We start from the raw sequence: 23,980 nt of genomic DNA, 5'->3' as shown, positions 1-23,980 counted from the left end.
ATTCAACTCACATAATTCTGTATGTTCCAGCCTGTTCCCTGGGGATTTTTCATTTTCTTTCTGGTCATAGTTATTGTTGTGGTTGTTCTCCTTTGTTTTCCCATTGATCTCTGAGGAGGTCTTTCTACTCTGTTCCAGTAGGTGGCACTGAATTGCAAGATTTTTTTCCTCTGTGGCCTCACAGTTTTGAGTCTCTGTGGCTTCTGCAGGGCTGTATTGCCTCTGCTGCTTGGGGATGAAGTTTGTTTTCCCCTCACAGTAATGGCAGTCCCTGACCTCCCAGGGTCTAGCCCAAGCACCCCTCCTGGGATTCAGTCACAGAGGGAAACTGTGTCTCTACTGCTACAGCTCTTGGCATATATATATATATATATATATATGGCTAATATGCTAAGTCCTTCCAACCATCTGACTGGTTACTATAACACGCACTGACCACCAGGGGGCAGATGTTCAATGCAGGTGCTGACGTGACGTGCACTGGCCATTTACAAAGAAACGTCACTGCAGACCTGGTGCCGACAAAGTAACATTCAGTTTTCCCCAAGTGGGACACAGGCCCCCTCACCACCCCAGAGCGACACCCCACCAAATCGCAGCCAATGCTGCTGAGACCCCGTGGTGCAAAATGCGGCCCACCGTCCAGCCCATCCTGGAAACAGTTGTTGTGGGCTCCGGGTAATGACATCACATAGCAACGCATGGCTTCCTTTCCCTAGTGACTAGCCTCCTTGCAGTTTCTTCAGCCCAGGAACACAACTTGCTTTATAGCCAGGTGCAAACATTTTACACTTTAACCAAATGTCTGTTAAGCATTTTCCCATGCCTCATCTCATTTGATCCTCACAGAAGTCCTGGAGTAGGTAGATAGGAGACTCGGTAGAATCCTATTTTCTTTTCATTAGCCGGAAAATGGAGATTTAGAAAGTTTAGAAACTTGACCCAACTGAAAAGAAATAAGAAATGGTAGACTTTGAAAATGATTTCAGGTTTTCTCACTGTGCAGAATATAGTCAAACAATGCTATAGTTAAATATTTTACCCTTTGTTCTCCCTGCATGATCTGCAATAATAATCTGCTTCGTGTTGATATTTATTGCTGTGTTGCTGACATTACCTGAAAGAGAAGTTGGGGTGCTTCACTGGGCTGGTAAAAGTTTAGCTAAATCAGAAAACAAGTCTAATTAAGCAAGTTTATTCTCAATATATACAAGGCTAAGTTGACTCATGCACACACAATACATATAAAGCTCTGGCTGGTGCCAATCACACGTGTGTGTTTCGATCTGTCATTGTCGATTGTGAATTTGGTTGACACTTCTATTATAGAGAAAGGGCAAATAGTTATATTAAAATATTTATTCTGATTCATTTCCTTTCAATGTGCACGAATCCGTGCACTGGGCCTCTAGTAGACAATATACTCCTGGAAACAATCCAAGGCCAACGGGAGGCAAGACCTTGGAATCTAATCAGTGGCAGGGCTTGGAGATCTACTTTCTTTGCCTGAAAGTGGGCAGCCAGGCCCAGCCATGGGGAGCGACTCTGTAGGGAGCCCTTTAAGCATGCAACTCAGATCCCATTCACAACTCGCACCCATGGTTCAGACACTCTCTCACTGTTTGTGTGTGCGACCACACATTGCCGACACTCCAGTGGCTATTCCAACAGCCAGCCACTTGTTGGGTCAGCTCGCTCTTGGTCCAGACTGGCTGAGGAAAATGCCTGCGACTGCTGCCTCAGTTCCCAGTTGCTGCGCTGCAGACATGCTGCTGTGTTGTGGCTGTGTTTAGCTTTCCTCCCTTCTCCCATCTCCCAGCTTATTCCAAGGAGCCCACCTTAGTTCCAGTGTGCAGGTCTCTCAGGCATGCATCTGTGTTGAGCAGGGACTTCTTTGTTGAATTATAGGTGATTATTTTGTTGAAATGTTAGGGGGAGAGGATAGATGTGCCCTTACGCTGCCATTCCTCTGATGTCACTCAACTGTATATAATTTAATGTAAATAAAAATGCCTTTGATAATTATAAATTATATAGTTTTAGTTTTACTAACCACTATCATCCTTACAGTAATCAATTTGCCTTTTCCTCTATTATCCTCCCAATTGTTCTCCTACTTTATCTGCAATTTCCTTTCAGCTTCTTATGCCAAATCCTTTACCGTTTTTCATTGTGTAACCTAATTTGTCATTCTGGATTCTCTTTTTGGATGACCTTTGAAAAGTTTCACAAATGTATTCTTCACTTTAAATGAGCTAATTGAAAATTATATTTCTGATTAGCTTTGAAATACTTAAGGGCAATGTACATGTTTTTAAAAATATTGAGCTTATTCAAGTAGCTTTCTTAGGACATTTAAATATTTGATAAAGGATATTTGAAGTTACACAGTTATAATTAATATTAATTAGTATTTCATTCTGCCTGTAAAGCATTTATCTGCTTCAGTGGGTTAATTGATGCTCATTAGATATAATCATGGAGTATACTATACTCCAAAGTATTTTTTTTATTTCAGCAGACTTTAAATTATATTGTGGCTAATACATATTAACTATTATATGTAATATTCTATTTATAATCCCTTGGAATTGATAATATATAATTGGTTTATTATTTTAACTTAGTCAAATATCTAATAGGGCAGAAAAATTTACCCCTGACTGACATCAGATAGTAATTTTCTCTCAGTCATAATTGCTATTTTACATTACAGGAAAAATACTTGTACATTAATCCTAGATAACAAATTTTTAAAAATGTAATATTACTGCTTAAAATTAAATTTCAGTCTTTCTTTTCTTCTTTGGGTCTTCTATGCATTTTCCTGCTTCTCTTGGATATTGTGTAATTTATTTCTCACTATAAAAATTTACTTTTAGCATAAAATATATTATTTTTATAAGAAATAATCATTTGTAACATTGTTACTTTCACTCAAACTATTAGAGATACTGTAATTTTGAAATATAATTTTTCTTGAAATGTAATATAGTATTTTATAATACACTCATAATCCTTACAATTATATTATCACCACTGAGCCAACCCAGTTAGGGCATGAATTTAAAAAATATGAAATAGAATTAATGTGAGATCTTGGTAATGTTACTTGAACCTTTACTTCTCCATTTTTGGTGCAAGCAGGCTGTTTGTCCTTTCTTTCTGTAAATCATAATATATAATCAAAGGAACATATTTAGTTAAATGTTTTACATTTTTCCAGTATGAATTGATTACATACATTCCAGATATTAGTTTCTATACCTAATTAAGTTTCTTTCAAGATTATCTTTAAGTTTGTTATCAAGTAACATTTTTGGTAAAAAAAAAACCACAAAACACAAAAAACTTATGTGTGTTTCAACATTTAATTGAAAATATTATGTGGACTTAGACAAAAAAATCAGAATGGAGCTTGATTCTCCAAGATTTAGCCTCAATGACACCCATATGTACAATACTCACTGAAGATATTTTGGGACAATGGAAACTAAAGAGAAAATAAGCAAATGGGACTGCATCAAAATAAAAAGCTTTTGCACAACAAAAGAAACCATCAACAAAACAAGAAAGCCCACTGCATGGGAGAACATATTTGCCAATGTTATCTCCGATAAGGGTTTAATCTCCAACATTTACAGGGAACTCATACAACTTAACAAAAGGAAGATAACCCAATCAAAAAATGGTAATGGACCTAAATAGGTACTTTTCAAAAGAAGACATAAGAAAGCCAAGAGACATATGAAAACATGCTCAAAGTCACTAATCATCTGAGAGATACAAATCAAAACAACAATGAGGTACCATCTCACACCTGTCAGAATGGCTATCATCAACAAATCAACAAATGACAAGTGCTGGCTAGGAAGCAGAGAAAAAGGAACCATTGTGCACTGCTGGTGGGAATGCAGACTGGTGCAGCCACTGTGGAGAACAGTATGGAGTTTCCTCAAAAAACTAAAAATGGAACTCCCATTTGACCCAGTGATCCCTCTTTTAGGAATATATCCCAAGAAACTAGAAATACCAATCAGAAAAGATATATGCACCCTTATGTTCATAGTAGCACAATTTACCATAGCTAAAATTTGGAAACAGGCTAAGTGCCCATCAGCAGATGAGTGGATTAAAAAAACAGTGCTACATCTACACAATGGAATACTACGCTGTGGTAAAAAAGGAGGAATTCTTACCATTTGCAATAGCATGGATGGAACTGGAGAGTATTATACTAAGCGAAATAAGCCAGTCGGAGAAAGATAAATGTCATTTGATCTCACTTATTTATCCTATCTAATAAAAGAGTAATATGCAAATTGACCATCACTCCAACACACAAGATGGCTGCCCCCATGTGGTCAAAGATGGCTGCCCACATGTGGACACAAGATGGTCACCAGAAGATGGCCAGCAGGGAAGGGCAGTTGGGAGGGACCAGGCCTGCAAGGGAGGGCAGTTGGGGGTGATCAAGCCTGCAGGGGAGGGAAGTTAGAGGTGACCAGGCCAGCAGAGGAGGGAAGTTGGGGGCGACTGGGCCTGAGGCAAGGGCAGTATGGGGGACCCAAGCCTGCAGGGGAGGGCAGTTAGGGGTGACCAGGCCTGCAGGGGAGGGCAGTTAGGGGCAATCAGGCTGTCAGGGGAGAGGTTAAGCATCAATCAGGCTGGCAGGTGAGTGGTTAGGGGCTGATCAGGCTGGCAGGAAGAAGCAGGTAGGGGCAATTAGGAAGGCAGGCAGGCAAGAAGCTGGGAGCCAGCAGTCCTGGATTGTGAAAGGGATGTCCAACTGCCCGTTTAGGCCCGATCCCATCCGACTGTCCGTTTAGGCCTGATCCCAGTAGGATCGGGCCTAAATGGGCAATTGGACATCCGTCGAGGGGTCCCAGATTGGAGAGGGTGCCGGCTGGGCTGAGGGAACACACACCCAGTGCACGAATTTCGTGCACCAGACCTCTAGTGGAATATAATGAACAACATAAACTGATGAACAAAAACAGATCCAGAGACATAGAAGCTTCGATCAGACCATCAAACCTCAGAGGGATGGTACGGGAGGGTAGGAGTAAGGGGGAGAGATCAACCAAAGGACTTGTGTGCATGCATATAAGCCTAACCAATGGACACAGACACTGGGGGGTGAGGGCATGAGTGAGGGTGTGGGGGAGCAATGGGACAATAGGACACATGTAATACCTTAATAAAGAAAAAAAAAGATATTTTGATTACCAGTACTTACTCTAGACCTTAAATGATATTTTCAGCTTTCTAGAATTTTTTATTTCATATAACAGGGTAGTACTATGGGAAACATATATAGCTCATTCAATGTAAATAACATTTTCTAGTTTTTTAATATCTACATGAACATTTTTCCATTTTTATTGGGAAATCATTGACATACATCACTGCATAAGTTTAAGATGTACAGCATGATGGTTTGATTTACATATACTGTGAAATGATTACCACAATAGGATCAACTAACCTGCATCTCCTCATATAGATGCAGTAAAAAGAAATAAAATTCTCCTGTGGTGAGAACTCATAGGATATACTCTCTTAACAACTTTCCTATGTATTATATGGCAGTGTTAGTTACAATCATCATTTTATACATTATATCCCTAGTACTTATTTATCTTTGTACCTTTTTATTACCTTTCTCCAATTTTCCATACCGTACACTCTGCTTCTGGTAACCACAAGTCTGATCTCTTTTTCTATAAGGTTGTTAGGTTTTTGCTTGTTCATTTGTTTTTACATATCCTATATAATAAAAGGGTAATATGCAAATTGACCTTAACAGCAGAATGGCCGGGAACGACCAGTCGCTATGACGTGCACTAACCACCAGGGGGCAGATGCTCAATGCAGGAGCTGCCCCCTGGTGGTCATTGTGCTCCCACAGGGGAAGCTCTGCTCAGTCACAAGCCAGGCTGACAGCTGTGAACGCAGTGGCAGTGGTTGGAGCCTCTCCCGTCTCCTCGGCAGCACTAAGGATGTCCGACTGCGGCTTAGGCCTGCTCCCCAGGGGCCTAAGCCACAGTCAGAATCCCCTAAGGGTTCCTGGGCTGTCAGAGGGATGTGTGACTGCCAGCTTAGGCCCGATCCCCCAGGGAGCAGGTGGACATCCCCCGAGGGGTCCTGGACTGCAAGAGGGTGCAGAATGGGCTGAGGGACCTCCCCCTCTGCCCCCTGAATGTGTGAATTTTCATGCACCAGGCCTCTATTAAGTAAGATAAAGTCTATCCATGTTGTCACAAATGGTTGAATTTCCTTGTGTTGTTGTTGTTTTGTTGTTTTTTTTTGTGTGTGTGTGTGTGTGTGTTTATGGCAGAATAGTTTTTCCATGAAACTTTTATAATCTTTCTCAGCATCTCTTTCTAATACTAACTCCTGAGAGTTTGTTTAAACCACCTTCTCAGTTTTTTTCCTGTGACCACTGAGCAATAGTCTTAGCCTCCTCTAATGTTTTTTAGACTCATATTTATTTTAAGTTTACCTGAGCAAAGTGAGGCCACTTGTGATAATCTTGAAATACATAAAGAATATGCTAACATTTCTTTGGTTTATTTTTATTTTATACTAGAAATTCGTGCACGGGGTGTGTCCCTCAGCCCAGCCTGCATCCTTTCCAATCTGGGATCCCTCTCACAATCCAAGACTGCTGGCACCCAACTGCTCGCCTGCCGGCCTGCCTGATTGCCCCTAACCGCTTCTGCCTGTCAGCCTGATCACCCCTAACCACTCCCCTGCCAGCCTGATTGACACCTAACTGCTTCCCTGCCGGCCTGATTGCCCCTAACTGCCCTCCCTTGCTGGCCTGGTCGCCCTCAACTGCCTTCCCCTGCAGGCCTGGTTCCCCCCAACTGCCCTTCCCTGCAGGCCTTGTCCTCCCCAAATGCCCACCCCCCCCCCTGCCAGCCTGGTCGCCTATAACTGCTCTCCCCTGCAGGCCTGGTCCCCCTCCCCAACTGCCCTCCCCTGCTGGCCTGGTTTTCCTCAACTGCCCTCCCCTGCAGGCCTGGTCTCCCCCAACTGCCCTCCTCTGCCGGCCTGGTCACCCCTACCTACCCTCCCCTGCAGGCCATCTTGTGGTGGCCATCTTGTGTCCACCTGGGGGTGGCCATCTTTGACCACATGGGGGTGGCCATCTTGTGTGTTGGAGTGATGGTCAATTTGCATATTACTCTTTTATTAGGTAGGATTTTAAATTTATTTTTCAATTACAGTTGACATATTATATTAGTTTTAGGTGTACATCATAGTGATTAGACATTTATATACCTTTCAAAGTGATCACTCTGTTAAGTCTCATACCCAGCTGATAGCATACATAGTTATTACAATACTAGTGGCCCAGTGCACGAAATTCATGCACAGGGAGGGGGTTCCCTCAGCCCAGCCTGCACCCTCTCCAATCGGGAACTACCTCTGCTTGCCTGCCTGATTGCCCCTAACCCTTCTGCCTGACTGTCTGATGGTCCCTAACCACCTCTGGCTGCCTGCCTGATTGCCCCTAACTGCCTCTGCCTGCCTGCCTGATCTCCCCTAACTGCCTCTGCCTGCCTGCCTGATAGCCCCTAATTGCCCTCCCCTGCCAGCCTGATGTCACCCCCAACTGCCCTCACCTGCTGGCTGATTGCTCCTAACCCCCTGCTGGCCTGATCTCGCCCCCAACTTCCCTCCCTTGCTGGCCTGATGGCCCCTAACTGCCTCTGCCTTGGTCCCTACCACCATGGCTTTGTCCGGAAGGAAGTCAGATGTCCGGAAGATGGCTAGTTGACCCGGACTAATTAGCATATTACCCTTTTATTAGTATAGATAGATTATATAGGATAGGATTGCTTAGGGGGGGGAGCCTTTTTCAGCAGGAGGAGATGCTCTTGGCAGACAAAAATACATAATCCCCATATCTGGACTGATAGCCAGCCATATGCACTATACTGCCAAACTGGTTATTAAAAAATTGAACTGCTTTCTTACACCTTATACCAAACAGCTGTTGCCCTTAAAACCCGTCCTCAGCCCCACCTTAGGTTCTGCCTTTGCAGTTCACCCAGATTAGGTTCTGATTGGTCAGTTTCTATGCCAGTCAGCGTCAAAAGCTCTGCCTCCTAGGCAGCCATTGACTCCTCACAGTTCACCCAGATTAGGTTGTGATTGGTTGGTTTCTATGCCAGTGAGCATCAAAAGCTCTGCCTCCTAGGCAGCCATTGGCTCCTTGCAGTTCACCAAGATTTGGTTCTGATTGGTCGTTTTCTATGCCAGTCAGCATCTCTGGGCCTATCTATGGGCCTGATCAGAGAGTCAGGGCTGATCAGTAGCCGCCCCAGGCTCCTGGTGAGTGGGCTGAACTGCTAACCTCTCAGAGAGAGAGAGAGCCTTGCCAGCAGTCTAGGACAGCTGCTGATGAGCCCCACCCCTCTCTCAATCTCCAAGAGGTCAGCAGTTCAGCCCACTGGCCAGTCCCCACCCACCTGAGCCTGTTGCACGCACAGCCTGGCATTCGGTTGTCCCTTTGGTCATTTTGGACGTTACAGACCCTGGCTCTTTATATATATAGATTGTTGACTATATACCCTGTGCTGTACTTTACATCCCTGTGACTATTTTTATAACCAGCAATTTGAACTTTTTAATCCCTTTCATCTCTTTTCACTTATCCAGCCATCGTTCCTCTCATCTGATGACTGTCAATTTGTTCTGTGCATCTATGACTATGTTTCTGTCTTGTCTATTTATTTTGGGTTTTTTGTTCCATATATAAGTAAAATCATATGGTATTTGTCTTTATCTGACTGACTTCACTTAGCCTACTATTCTCTGGGTCCATCTATGTTGTCACAAATGGCAAGATTTTGTTCTCTTTCCTGGCTGAGTGATATTTCACAGTCTATGTGTACAGTGAATATTCTTTGTCTATCAATGAACACAAGTTGCTTCAGTGATCCATTGGTTATAATATGGTGTACCTACTTCATTTGGGAGTTTAAGGTAGATATCTCAGTGGAAGTGAAATGCTATTCTAATGTTATATATTCAAACTTAAATAAGAATGCTAATTAAAAATGTCAAATTACTATTTTGTAGACCTGAAACTAATACAACCAATATAAGATTATATACCAACTATTCTTAAATAAAACATAATTTTTTTAAAATTTAAGTTCTTTATTTTTTAAATTATTAGATATGTCTCCCTTTTCCCCCATTGACCTCTCCCTGGCCACTCCCACTCCCCAGCACATGCCCTCACACCCCTACTGTCTGTGTCCATTGGTTATATTTATATGCATGCAGACAAGTCCTTTGGTTGATCTCTTACCTGCTCCCTCCCCCCCCCCCCCAAACCCCCATACCCTACTTTACCTCTGAGGTTTGACAGTCTGTTTGATGCTTGTATGTCTCTGGATCTATTTTGTTCATCAGTTTATATTGTTCATTATATTCTACAAATGAGTGAGATCATGTGATATTTATCTTTCTTCAACTGGCTTATTTCGCTTAGCATAATGCTCCTCAGGTCCATCCATGCTATTGCAAATGGTAAGAGTTCTTTCTTTTTTACAGCAGTGTAGTATTCCATTGTGTAGATATACCACAGTTTTTAAATCCATTTATCTGCTGATGGGCACTTAGGCTGTTTCCAAATCTTAGCTATTGTAAATTGTGCTACTATGAACATAGGGGTGCATATATCCTTTTATGAGTATTTCTGGTTTCTTGGGATATATTCCTAGAAGTGGGATCACTGGGTCAAATGGGAGTTCCATTTTTAGTTTTTTGAGGAAACTCAATACTGTTCTCCACAGTGGCTGCACTGGTCTGCATTCCCACCAGCAGTGCATGAGGGTTCCTTTTCCTCCGCATCCTCGCCAGCACTTGTCATTTGTTGATTTGTTGATGATGCCATTCTGACATGTGTGAGATGGTACCTCATTGTCATTTTGATTTGCTTCTCTCAGATGATTAGTGACTTTGAGCATGTTTTCATATGTCTCTTGGCCTTCTGTGGGTCCTCTTTCAAAAAGTGTCTATTTAGGTCCTTTGCCCATTTTTTGATTGGATTGTTTATCTTCCTTTTGTTAAGTTGTATGAGTTCCTTATAAATGTTGGAGTTAAACCCTATTGGATACTAGAGGCCCGATGCATGAAATTTGTACAAGAGTAGGCCTTCCTTCTCCTAGCTGCTGGCACTGGCTTCCCTCCAGCCACTGGCACCCGGGACCCAGGCTTCCCTTGCAGAAGGAGGCCCTGCCCACCCACCACAGCCCACTGTTTGGTGTCCTAGGCCTCCCTCTTTGGGGTGATTGTGGAGCCCCCACCCTCCACCCCAATTGATCTCTCTGCTGGCCAGTTGCCTGGGCCTCCCTCTGCAGGGTGATCATGGGGTGATGTTCAGGCCCCGACCAATTGCATCGCACCTGCCTTGGCTGGCCTGGTGCCATTGGGTGTCATAGAGTGGTTCAAGATGGCCATCTGGATGGTCGTTCCACTGTTTGGCCGTTTGGTCGATTTGCAAATTATGCTTTTATTATATAGGATAACATTGGCAAATATGTTCTCCCATGCAGTGGGCTTTCTTGTTTTATTGATGGTTTCCTTTGCTGTGCAGAAGCCTTTTATTTTAATGTAGTCCCATTTGTTTATTTTCTCCTTAGTTTCCATTGTCCTAGGAGCTCTGTCAGTAAATATATTGCTATGGCAAATGTCTGCTATTTTGCATGGATTCTTCTAAGATTTTTATGGTTCCTGCTCTTATGTTTAAGTTTTTTACCATTTTGAGTTTATTTTTGTATATGGTGGTAGTCTAGTTTCATTTTTTTTGCATGTATCTGTCCAATTTTCCCAACACCATTTATTGAAGAGACTCTCTTGACTCCACTGTATGCTCTTGCCTCCTTTGTCAAATATTAATTGAGGATAATGTATTGGGTCGATTTCTGGGTCCTTTGTTCTATTCCACTGGTCTATATGTCTGTTCTTGTGCCAGTACCAGGCAGTTTTGAGAACAGTGGCTTTGTAATATAGCTTAGTATCTGAAAAATAAATTTTAAAAAATTAATCCCTTGAAACTGAGTTAAAAATATATTTTTTAAAAGAGTCCTTCTATCTATCCATTGTCCCATTGTCATTCGAAAATAAAACATTCTGTGCCCAATGTATACCTTTTAGAATTTTGTTCACTTTTCAATTGATATATGTCATTCAAAAATATATCTCCCCAGTACAAGTTTAAATAATAATACATTTTACACTTACACATTTTTCAGTAGGAATTTGGTCTAAGTCTTTATTGATATTAGCTTTAGAAAATATAAATGCACAATTATTCTGAAACTCTCCTTTAGAATCTTGAAAAATTATGATACAATTGATCTTGGAAATTTTTTCTTCTAGGTGGTTTAGAATCTTTAAAAAATCTCCAGCAACTAATTGTGGACAACAATCAGTTAATTAGTACAAAAGGCCTTTGTGATACTCCTACCATTATCTACCTGGATTGCTCACATAATCATCTTACTAAAGTTGAGGGTATTGAAAACTGTGGATTGCTTCAAATACTGAAGTTACAGGGAAATTACCTAAGTGAGGTAATTGCTTTGAATTCATTTCTGTGATTAATGCAAAATTTTTCTTTTGATGAAAATATCAACCACATATTTCAAAAGCAATTTTGATTATTTTATTTTGCTTTTCAGCTGTATCTGATTTTCAGTTTATTTTAAACTATTGCACACTTTCCAATATTTAAACAAATGTTTACCATAGTTAGGAAATTTTTTAAGAAATTTAATTTAACATTACTTTTTCATAATACCAAAATATAATAAATCAAATCTTTTAAGTGATAATTTAGTAAGTAGTGTGATCAAATTTTCTGTCATGTAATTCTAACTAAAATTCAGCATAAAATAGTTTCTATACAAAATTCTAATTGAGGTTAATTCTTAAAAATTTAATTTATACTTAAATTTTCATAACATCATACTTTGATTTGTGATATACAGTTTACCAGAATATATCTGTTGTTAGTTTTGATAAATTTTATACTTTTAAATTTGGTTAAATGACAAAAATGTTTTGCTTAATATAAGCTAATGACACAAATTTAAATATAGATTCCATCCTTGGAGAATCATGTTCTACTACGAGAATTGTACTTGGATGATAACAGCATTTCAATTGTGGAAGCATGTTCTTCATATTGGCTGCCTTTGCTACAAAACCTGACTCTGTCTCAAAACAGGTAAAAAATGAACTTTAACTTAATAAGTGCAGTAAATGATTACTTAATTGTGTGGTCTTCATACTAAGTAGAAAAACTGTTCGTTTTTTTCCCCAGTAATTAATGGAAAGTTCATTGCAATGAGTTGGTACTTAAATTATAAATAACATTTTATAGAATTTTAAAAATTAAAATGTATTGACATACCCTTGAATTTTAGTACTTTTAATTCTCACTTATCCTACTCATTTTGTTTCTTCTCAAAATGTACTTGTAGAAAACTCTTAGAGCAGGTTTGTTTATATTTGTAAAGAATATAGTCCTTGGAAAATACAGGAGGTAGTTAATTTAATTCAGAAGGATGTCTCATTCTCTCAAATGGTACTTATTAAGTCCTGGAAGAAGGATTTTTAATCTGCTCTCAACTTGCATGTTTTTTTGTAACTGTTAAGATAGATTTAAATTCGATTTCCCTAAGGATATAAAGTAACACTTAAAAAAAATACCTTAACATTAAATCGAGATGGGTACCTGTCACAGGAGATCCATTTGAAACCACCAAACATCTGGATCTTTGCAGAAAATAACTGTTGAAACCAAAGCAGGAGCACAATATGTGCATGCCTCCCTCTGTTTAATATTTCATTGAGACTGTTCAGACTAATATGATTAATTTGTTCATGAAAGGCACATGGAGTAGGGAAAAGGAACCACCTTTAACATAAATTTCTTCTTTGAGTTATATAATTCTTGCAAAACAAGTAAACAAGGACAACCCAATGTTAATATGTGTATCTCTTCCCCCCCACCAAAAAAAAAAAAAAAGTTTTCTCTCAATCTCTGCCTGAATAGTGTTCATCTTTTAAGCATGTATGCTCCAAATGGTTTAATTTATATCTATTATATACTATTCCACTATGACAAATCAGAACCGATTGTGTATTCAAAAATACCTTCAAATTGTTTAATCAGATCTAAAATATGAAAGGTGATTTGACTTTAAAAGGATATTTATTCCAGAGTCAGCTCTATCAGATAACACTGTTTAAGTAATTCGGGCCATCCAAAAACCCATTGGATCTTTATTCAATATTTCCAGATAAGAGATAAATTTTTAATAGAAATACTTGGGTGTGCTTTGGATATATGCAAAAAAAAAAAAATCACTCAGTAGCAGACATATTTAGCGTATACTATATACTATAGAAATGTTTCTCAAACCACAGTGATGAGCATAATATTTTTAAATATTAGGAATACTTAAATTATGAACATATTTTGAGAAAAAAATGCCTTTAATTTTATTGAGCCATTGAAATCATCAAAGAAATATTCTACTTTTAAAAGTTAAAAGTAATTCTGGCTAATAGACTTTTGCCCTATCAATCTGATATGACTAAGAATAATATATACTAGACTATTAACATTTATTTTAGAGATGATAACTATAATTGGTATACTTAAATAAAATTATTTATAATTTTGTTTGCTTAGATTTATACTAGTACATTTTATATATTGAGATATAACGTTTGCTATTTGGGGGGATACAAAACTGAGTAATATATGTCCTTTCCCTCAAAAAACTCTTAGGAATAAAGGAGCTTAATCTTGAACTTAATATATTTAAAGAGAGATTAAATTATATAATATGCTTTTTTGAACATTTTTAATAATGCTGTCACATATTTGAATTTAGTTTTTGTGGGTCTCTCAAAGCTCTTTGTACATGCAAATGTCTACCACTTTTGAGAGGATGAAGCGGGGAGTATGAGGGAACCATGGAAATGTGATTGATCTGAATGGACATATACAGTAGAAAATTTATTTTCTAAAATCATAGTAAAAATAATTTTCAACCTTAGGATTTTTTATAATAAGCTAATATGATAAACTGTAAAAAAATATCCATCTTACATTAAGCTTTCACATATGCATTGACCTTTTCAGAACCATATCAGGTTTGGTAAAATTCAGAATCAGCAGATTTAGGTTTGAATTCTGAATCCACATTTATCTGTCAGTTGACATTGAACAACTCTTTTCTCACTACATGAACCTCACTGTTTTCATATGTACAAAAAGATAGTAATACCTACATAACCTATTTTATGAGGTGTAATGATGATCCAAAAGGAAAATGTATGTGAATGAATTTGCAAACCTGAAAAAAAAATTATAAATTAGATATTTGTATTTGTGGCTGGTATGTCTTTTAAATTTTATATATTCTTCTTTTAGTTTTTGATAAATATTTTCATCACAAGGAAGAAATTATGTCCATATGCTCTTTTTCCAACAAATGAAATACATATAAAGAATGGTACTTAGCACATATTGTTTGAAATACTTGTTTCATTCTGACTTCTGTTTTAAATTTTCATTAGGACATGTGACTGTTTTAAGTTTGACTCAGCGGAGTTATAACTGGAGGACTCTCTGGCTTCACAAGCCTTTCTATTTCCAGTGAGACTCTAAGTAGGAGCAGAAAGTGGAAACTATTACCCATCGGCTGCTCATTGTACAAATCTTTTGCTTTTTGTCGTCTTTGAAATTTATATCTTTTTTATGCCCAGGGCTAATGTGACAAGGTCAAATAGTATTAGGTTTTCACTAATGTCCTTTGTCTTTCTGGTTTGAATTTTCTTAGGAAAAAATATACACAGAATGTCAGTAAAAGTTCTAGAGTTTGTGTGTTTTTGTGTTTTGTTTTGTTTTAAGATTCTCCTATTAGGTTTCTACCATCCTAATGAATAGTCGTAAAGGTGAATGAATAGCCAGTTTTCTTGATTAAAATTTCCAAAAATGAAAACGTGATTCTAAAAGCATGGCTAACAGAAAAGATAAAATTTCAATATTATAAAAATATTTGATCAAACCAAATATTTCTTTACTTGAATAGGTATTTGCAAAGGGTTTTTCCTTTAATTCTAAAACTTTCTTAGTTACTTTTACTTGTATTTTACCTATATGTTATTATGTAACTAATTGGTGGAAAAAATGATATACTCTGAAAAAAGAGAAAAACTCATTATCGACTAATTTTTCCAAATCCTTTAATAGAAGAGCAAAGAGTTATTATTGGAAATATATTAAAGGTAGGAAACAAATAAGAATGTTCTTTTAATAAATACATTTATTAGAATTATATTTCACTTGAATAACTTCAATTTCCTACTTGTAATAATAATGTAGAACATGCCTAAATAGAATATGTCTTAATGTTAGGGCTTAAATCCACGAAGTATACAGTGACAAAGTTTTAAGTTTCTTTTATTTATTTTCTTTGTTTTTCTGTGTACATGTGACATTTCAGTAAATTTTACTATTAAAGACTCTATGTACAAATAATGAAGTAAATGTATAAATGAAATGACCAATATTTTTCCACTTTTTCTTTTATTACCTTGGATCCCCCCCTCCCCCCCCCCCGCACTGGATATTGTTTTTAAGAAGTAGTGTGTATAGGTTTAGTATAAATAGTAATATTGTACTTAGGATTGGCTACATTCAGAGAGATCTTCTTCCAGCCTGTTATTTAGTCTATGTTTTCATCAGTAGTATCCTCTGTCTCTCTGCTAATACAGAACAGGATAGTACAAGAGAGAAGTCAAGATCAGTACAACCGATAGTTTTGTGTCAGATCCGTGAGGCCTCCAGTAAGAATATTATTCTGTAACCTTCTGAACTTAAATAGTAGTGTATATATATTTTTCAATTGTTAAGAGCTGTTAGAAATAAAGATGAAGACATCTGCCAGGCCAACTGAAGGGGCAATATTTTTTTAAAAAACAACACAAAAAGAACTGGAAATTAATGCATACTTTTTTGTACTACAAATACTCCTTCCATTGAAGCATATTTTGAACAGTTGTAGAGTTCCAACATTTATAGTGGGAATTAGTTCAGAACACTATTGTGTTTGTGATGAGAATATATTTTATATGAAAGAATTTTTGTTTTATTTAAAGATTCAGATGATATGACTTAATTTTTATTTCCAAATATCTAGGATAAGGTGATATTATGTTCATAGTAAGTGTAGACTTGTCTTAGAAATGTAAGTCAAACTAAAGTTAATTTTTCTTTTATGACTTTTGTTTTCAGTGATGTGATATTTTAAATATTATGTTCCTTGCTAGAATATAGGCTTTTAATGACAATTTTAACTTAGAAAGCTATAGAAATTTTTAAAAGTAGGAGGAAAGTTTATTATTAGAATTTGATTATGCATAATTTAATAAGAGTATTGATTTTAAATATTCATCTATTTCTGCCATACTTGTCTATACTATTGTTATAAAACATTTTATATTATTATTAGTGACTCTAATCAGTCATCTTATAAAAAAGTGAAGATAAGTATTTTTATGATTTTTACCTTCTAATGGTTTAATCCAGAAAAAAATATATAAATAATATAAATAATATAAATTTGGCCTTATACAAAGACAAAAAAATTAACAATAAAACATTCACTTGTTTTTATTTAAGTACCACATATACATTAAAGTACATGATATTTGTTATTGAAATTGGCAATTCCATGATAATTTCTCCATAGAAATGAATACAAATTTTCCATTATAAAATAAATACTTAAATTTTATAATTATTGCATTTTAATAAGTACTGTTAATCAGTGGTATTATAATTTTATTTTAGTGTAAAAATACTATTCCATATTCAGTTACACATAATTGCATATTATATAATTGTACTGTATGATTTATAATTATATAGTTAGTTCAATAATGTTAAGGACTTTCCAATTTAAAATTTTTATGAATTCTATTTTTTTTTGTTTTCAGTTTGACAAAAATCACACCACTTTTTCATTTTGTTTCTCTGGAAAAACTGGATGTCAGCAATAATTGCCTTTCTGGTAAGTTTATAATAATATATAATTTTTAAAAAAATAAATTTTTGAGTTTCTGTTCCAAATATCATTGAGGAGCTGTTTTAGATAGATGTTTTAATGGTACACACACACACTAACATACAGAGGAGGAACATTTTCTCCTGTACCTTCTTAAGTTCCTAGGCTGAGACTGAAGAACTAAACTGACACAAGAAAAACAGAAAAAAAATACAAGTTTTAATTGTAGGGTTTCCCTCCCACACACATGTATACATGGGAGTTCTCCCAAGAAAAATAAAGATCCCAAGAAGCAGTTAGAATTGAACACTTACCTAGAGAATTGGATAAGAGTAGTAAATTGTGAAAATGTGACAAGGCAAAGGTGCTTGGTTTACGGAATTTAATTAAATAAAAAATTGACTAGGAAATAAGGGTTAGTTTAACAAGTTTGTGCACATTTCTCTCAGCCTCTCTTCCTGTCCTTGTGAGAAGAATGTCTCTTTCCTCCTGGTATAGGGAGGGTATCTTTCACATAGGAATTCATCTCCTGCTTTACAGAAAGAGAAGAAAGGTCAGAGTATTTTTACATCTGCTGTTTTATAAGTTCCTTAAAGAGGCATGGTGAAGTAATTCAGTTAATATATTCTTTCCACCTTTAAAATCGTATCACTTCCATATCTTTCTGGTAGAACTGGGCATATGTCTCAATTATATTGTTATTTTAAACTCATGTATCTTTTAACTATGAAGTAAGTAGCATAGTAAAGGCGAGTAAAAAAAAAAAAACTTGTCTAACTTATGCACTCCTAACAGGTATATAATAGACACCAATTTAAAATGTACTAAATTAAAAAATGATTAATTCACTTGGCTGACTCATCCCCCAAAGTTTTCCCATCCCTACTCCCTGTCAGTCCCCTCATAAAGACAACTATAGTTCTAATTTGTCACCATAGGTTAATTTTGACTGTTATACATCTTTGTATCAATGGGATCAAATAGTACATTATCTTTTGCTTCCAATTTTCTTTGCTGAACATTCATGAAATATTCTACTATGTCATTTATATATGTAGTTTGTTTTGTTTGTTTGTTTTGCTGAAGTGTAGTCCATTTTATGAATATAGAATATATCACAATTTGTTTGTTCTCCTGTTGATTGATATTTTGTTTGTGGTTTGGAGATACTATGATTATAAAGTTCCTGTGGAAAATCTTATGTAAATCTTTTTGTGGATATATGTTTACAGTTCTCTTGGGTAAATGTTTAAGAGTATAATCGCTGGATAGCAGAGTAGGTGTATGTTTAACTTGATAAAAACTAAAAGAAAGACAAATAAACACTGTTTTCCAAAGTACTTGTAACATTTTACAGCCCCACATGCAATGTATGAGAGTTCCAATTGCTCAATTCTATAGGGTGTTTTATATTTCATTATTGTTTTAGTTTGCATTTTCATGATGAAGAACGATATTGTGCCTCTTGCATGCATTTTTTATGACTTCTGTATATTTTTATGTCTACTGAAGTCTCTTACCATTTTTAAAATTTGTTTATTGCTTTTTTTCTTATTGATTTGTATAAATTAAAATATATTCTGGGTGAAGTTATATTTTGTAAATATTTTCTCCCAGAACTTTATTACTTATTAATTTTATATGTAGATGAACAGAAGTTTTAAGTTGTGATAATATTAAGTTATCATATTTATTAACTATTTTTCTTTTTGTCCTTGGTAGTATTTTTCCACCTCCAGAATGCGATGATTTTCCATGTTTTCTAGCTTTCTTATAGACGTTTGATACTTTTAGTTTTTACCTTTGGGTCTTGGACCTATCTCAGATTAATTTTTATGAATGGTATGAAGTAGGGGGATGAATTCAGGTTTTAATATAGATATTTAATTGTTTGAGCAACATTTGTTGAATAAGCTTTTTCAACATTGAATTTGGTGTCTTTGTCAAAATTGATTTACATTTGGCTACTTTGGATGTGTTTCTATTAACTGCTTTTCTCTTAATGATAGGTCATATTCTTCTTTTTCTTTGTATGTCTAGTGATTTGTAACTGTATGTTGAACATTGTGCACACAGTTTATTTACTGGTTCTGGGCATTGTTGTCTTCTTTTTACTAGATGTACCGGTTAATAATGCGGATTTTTTTCAAAAGATGGAGTTACACATATGTTGATATATATGCGATTTGATATGTATGCTATTTTGTTGTATTGACAACAAGCTTCAAAACTTCATATGTCAAATTTGCTGAAGATGTTAACATCATAGATATTTTTACACTTAAAAATGTTGAATTTCGTGCCAAAAAAAGAGCATTTGTGGGAAGTTTTAATTCATTACTTTATTTTGAAGAAATGTGCTGCTGAATACTTTGGGCAGCTTATGGTGTTCATGCTCCATCTCAAGATACTTGTGAACGCTGGTTTAAATGCTTTAAAAGCGATGCTTTCTATGTGAAAGACAAAGAACGTCAAGGTCAATAGAAAAAGTTTGAAGACCAATGATTACAAGCATTATTGGATGAAGATGCCTGTCAAACTCAAAAACAACTTGCAGAAAGATTAAGTATTGCTCAGCAAACAATTTCCGATCATTCACAAGCAATGGGAAAGATTTTAAAGGAAGGAAAATGGGTGCCACATCAACTGAACGAAAATGGAAAACTGAAAAGTTATCAGTAAAATGTTGCTTCAACAGCATGAAAGAAAGTCTTTTTTGTATCGAATTGTGACTGGTGATGAAAAGTGGATTTATTTTGAGAATCCCAAATGCACAAAATCATGGTTGATCCTGGTCAACCATCAATATCGACTGCAAGGCCAAATCGCTTTGGAAAGAAGACAATGCTCTGCGTTTGGTGGGATCAGGAAGGTGTGGTGTATTATGAGCTTCTAAAACCAGGTGAAATTGTTAATACCGACAGAAAATAATCAATTTGAACCATGCTTTGATGGTGAAACAACCAGAATGTGCCAGAAGACGCGGCAAAGTAATTTTGCTTCATGATGATGCACCATCACACACTACAAAACCAGTTAAAGACACATTAAAAGATCTTGCCTGGGAAGTATTAACCCACCCGCTGTATTCACCAGACCTTGCTCCCTCAGATTACCACTTGTTCCGATCGATGGCACACACACTTTCTGAGCAGCACTTCAAAACATACGAAGAAGTGGGAAATTGGGTCTCTGAATGGTTTGCCTCAAAACAAGAAAAGTCCTATTGGGATGGTATCCACAAATTACCTGAAAGATGGGAAAATGTGTAGCTAGCGATGGACATTACTTTGAATAAAGCACTTTTGATGTTTCTCTTGAAATTATTGTGTTTTCTTTGATTACAGAATCCACATTATTAACCAGTACCCTAGTAAAGGGTGTTAAGTTTGCCCTAGCCAGTTTGGCTCAGTGGATAGAGCATTGGCCTGCAGACTGAAGGGCTCCAGGTTCGATTCCGGTCAAGGGCACACACATGGGTTCAGGGCTCGATCCCCAGTAGGGGGCGTGCAGGAGGCAGCCAATCAGTGATTCTCCCTCATCATTGATGTTTCTATCTCTTTCCTGCTTCCTTCCTCTCAATAAAAAATATTTAATAAAAGGGTGTTAAGTTTAATTCTGGCAGACAGTTAAAGTATTAATGGATAATTTGTTTCTGTCAGCTTTCATTTTATTCTCTCCTAGGACAACTCATTTTAGCTTTCAACTCTTAGTGCATGCCCCTACACCAGGCCATTTCGTTTCCAATGCATAGTCTTTTGGATTTTAGTTGAATCTCTACTCAATTTGGCCTCATTCTGGCTGGGCTGAAACCCCCATGTCTTTCATTTCTTCATGAACTTTAGTGACATCATTCAGCTCTTTAGCCCTACAGAAGGTGATCTCTGCTAGTTTTCTCAGTCTTGCCTGCCTATGTAACGCCTAGCCCTCCTCTAGGAACCTGCAGTAAATCTTCACATAGACTCTTCTCCCACCTCCCACCCCCAACATATATATACACAGCTTCTTATCAGTCCTTTTTTTTTTTACCATAAATTCCAGCTTCAGTTCTAATCTTTGCCTCCTCACGCAGCAAAATAGCTTCTTTGCTTGTTTTCCACTTTCTTGCTCTGAAGTGGTAACATGCTTTCAGGCAGAAAACTACTGTGATTGCAGGGTCACCATGTGTGTTTCCCTTCTCTCAGAGTCAGGCTTAAGAACAGGTGCTTCATATACATTGTCCAGTTTTATGATGGTTTTCTGTGGGAGAGAAATTCTGAGATTGACCGACTATTTTTATTTTTGAAAGTTTAATAGGTCCATGTAATTCTATTTAAGGATATGTTCAATTTTACCACTTATCCTATTACTTTAGATTTAACTTTTTCTAATTTTGTGTTTACAACCTGGAATGAACTGTTTTAAGCCATTTACACACATTATTTTATTTAATCCTCACTCTGTGAGATAGGTATGAAACTGAATTATAAATCAGTTGTATGATTTACATAAGTTCACACAGCTGTAGAAATATATATTCTGGCAGTAGAGTCTTAATATAGTCTGTATATTGTTTTCTGCAGAACAAATAATTTTTGTTGCTTATTTAATAGCTAATTAAGTAAAATGTTCATTGATCTGTGATTTCTTTATCTGAAATATTTCATAATGATTCTTACTGTTTATTTTTATAGATCTTACAAGTACCCTAAAGTGTTTTGATGCATGCTATTCTCTCCGTGAATTGAATATCACTGGAAACCCACTTCTTCAAGAAATAAACTGGAGGTAAAAAACAAAACAAAACTGTTGTACCCTATGCACATACTTTATTATAGTTGTAGAAAACAGAAGTTGATGAAAATCATTTTGAGTATACAATTTGCTTGGGAAAAGTTAATAAAAATAATTTAAAAGTTACTCAAGACAAAATAGTTTTGTAAGAGTAGTTTGAAAATACTTTTCACCTATAATAATTTTTGGCATTTTATGAACTAATGCAGATTTGAACTGATAATTCTGATCCCTATTGCTGATTATGTGACTGTGTTAGTATGATGTTAACTTGTTGTTGTTTTTATTTATGAAAATACATTTATTTGTTGGGAATTACTTTTTATGAGTCACCTAAATCTCTTAAAATTGTTTCCCTTCTGTCAATAATTTGATTTTGTTTTAATTTCTTAAAATAGAAAGTTTGTATCTATTATATATATTATAAGCATGTGTGATTTTATGCCTCTCTTTGAAACATTGCAGTACATAGGTATAAATGAAGGAAAGTATTCTATAATTTTAAAAATTAATTTTCCTCTTCATAAAAGTTACTCTAATTGAAACTCTCATATTATGATAGCACTATTTCCCCTAAATTGACTAGTATCTTTTATATAATCAACTTTTTAAAAGATAATTTACATATAGTAAACTTCATCAATTCTGTTTATGAATATGAATATTGTGTAAAATCCACCATAAGCAAGACACTGAACATTTTTATCACCCCAGAAAATTACCTCATTCTCTGTTGCTGTCAGTTCCCTCTCCTGGGACTTTAAAAATGTCTCTCAATTGTCTTTATGACTTCCATGTTTTTGACCTAAAGTTAGCTGACATTCTTATCTTCATTCCTCTGTCTCTGGATACTTTTCTAAAAAATCCTCACCTAAGCATATGTTTAGACAGGAAGAGGAGAGAGAGAGAGCGAGAGCGAGAGTGAGAGAGAGAGAGCGAGAGAGAGAGAGAGAGAAGAGAGGATGATTGGTTACCTACCGTATGCGCCCAACTTGTAACCTAGGTATGTGACCTGACCAGGAATTGAACCCGCAACCTTTTGGTGTACAAGACAATACTCCAACCAACTGAGCCACCTGGCCAGGTCTGTCTCTGGATACTTTTTTTTTAAAATGTGTTTTTATTGATTTTAGAGAGAGAGGAAGGGAGAGGGAGAGAGAAAAAAAAAACATTGAGTCTGCAACATGTGTCCTGAGTGGGAATCGAGCCAGTGACCTCTCAGTGCTTGGGATGTCAGTCAACCAACTGAACCACACTGGCCTGGACTGTCTCTGGATATTTTTAAGATGTTCCCTTTATCAGTGCTTTTCAGCAGTTTGATAATGATGTGTTCGGTATGATTATATATGGATTTACTCTGCTTAGAATTAATTCAACCTCTTGAAACTGATGGATCTGAGAATTTTTGCACTGGTTGGTTTGGCTCAGTGGATAGAACGCCAGCCTGTGGACTGAAGGGTCCTAGGTTCGATTCTGGCTGGGAACACGTGCCTGGGTTATGGGCTGGACCCCCAGTGGGGGGCATGCAGGAGGCAGCCAATCAGTGATTCTATCACATCATTGATTTTTCTATCTCTCTCTTCCCTCTCCTTTCCTCTCTGAAATCAATAAAAAATATATATATTTTTTAAATCTGATAATTTTTTGGCCATTATTTTTTCAACTATTTTTCTGCCTCCTTCCCTATCTTGTCCTACTAGGACTCCAATTTCACCAATATTATACCAGTTGATATATCCCAGAAGTCGCTATTGCTCTGTTCTTACATTTATAATACTTTTCTTTTCTGCCTGTATTTCACTCTTAATAGTTATTGCTGTGTTTTCAAGTTTTTTGATATTTTCTTCTTATGTATCTACTCTGTAATTCATTTCATCCAGACTATTTTTCAATTCAAATTTTAGATATTGTTATTCATCTTTAGGAGTTTCATTTAAGCCTTAACACCATTTGCAATTTTTCTCCTAATCATGCTCATGTTTTCCTGAATCATCTTGAACAGAATATTTATAATGCTGTTTGCACATTCTTGTCTGCTAGTTCCATCAACTTTTTCATTTTGAGTTTGGGTGTCAGTGGTTTCTTTTTTTCTG

The 23,980-nt window shown here is 36.4% G+C and overlaps 1 protein-coding gene across 1 annotated transcript in view; it reads left to right on the top strand.

Moving 5' to 3' along the window:
- The window catches only part of LRRIQ1 (leucine rich repeats and IQ motif containing 1), a 248,577-nt gene that overhangs the window by 56,657 nt on the left and 167,940 nt on the right, over positions 1-23,980 (top strand). The window contains exons 10-13 of the mRNA XM_054718435.1: positions 11,407-11,600; positions 12,129-12,256; positions 17,047-17,120; positions 21,788-21,881. Of these exons, the coding sequence (XP_054574410.1) occupies positions 11,407-11,600; positions 12,129-12,256; positions 17,047-17,120; positions 21,788-21,881 (490 nt within the window). The remainder of the gene's footprint in view (positions 1-11,406; positions 11,601-12,128; positions 12,257-17,046; positions 17,121-21,787; positions 21,882-23,980) is intronic.

Source organism: Eptesicus fuscus, chromosome 7 (genome assembly GCF_027574615.1).
Source record: "Eptesicus fuscus isolate TK198812 chromosome 7, DD_ASM_mEF_20220401, whole genome shotgun sequence".
NCBI classification, from domain to species: Eukaryota; Metazoa; Chordata; class Mammalia; order Chiroptera; family Vespertilionidae; genus Eptesicus; species Eptesicus fuscus.
Note: the sequence above shows the minus strand (reverse complement) of the source record. Positions and strands in the feature narration are given on the sequence as shown.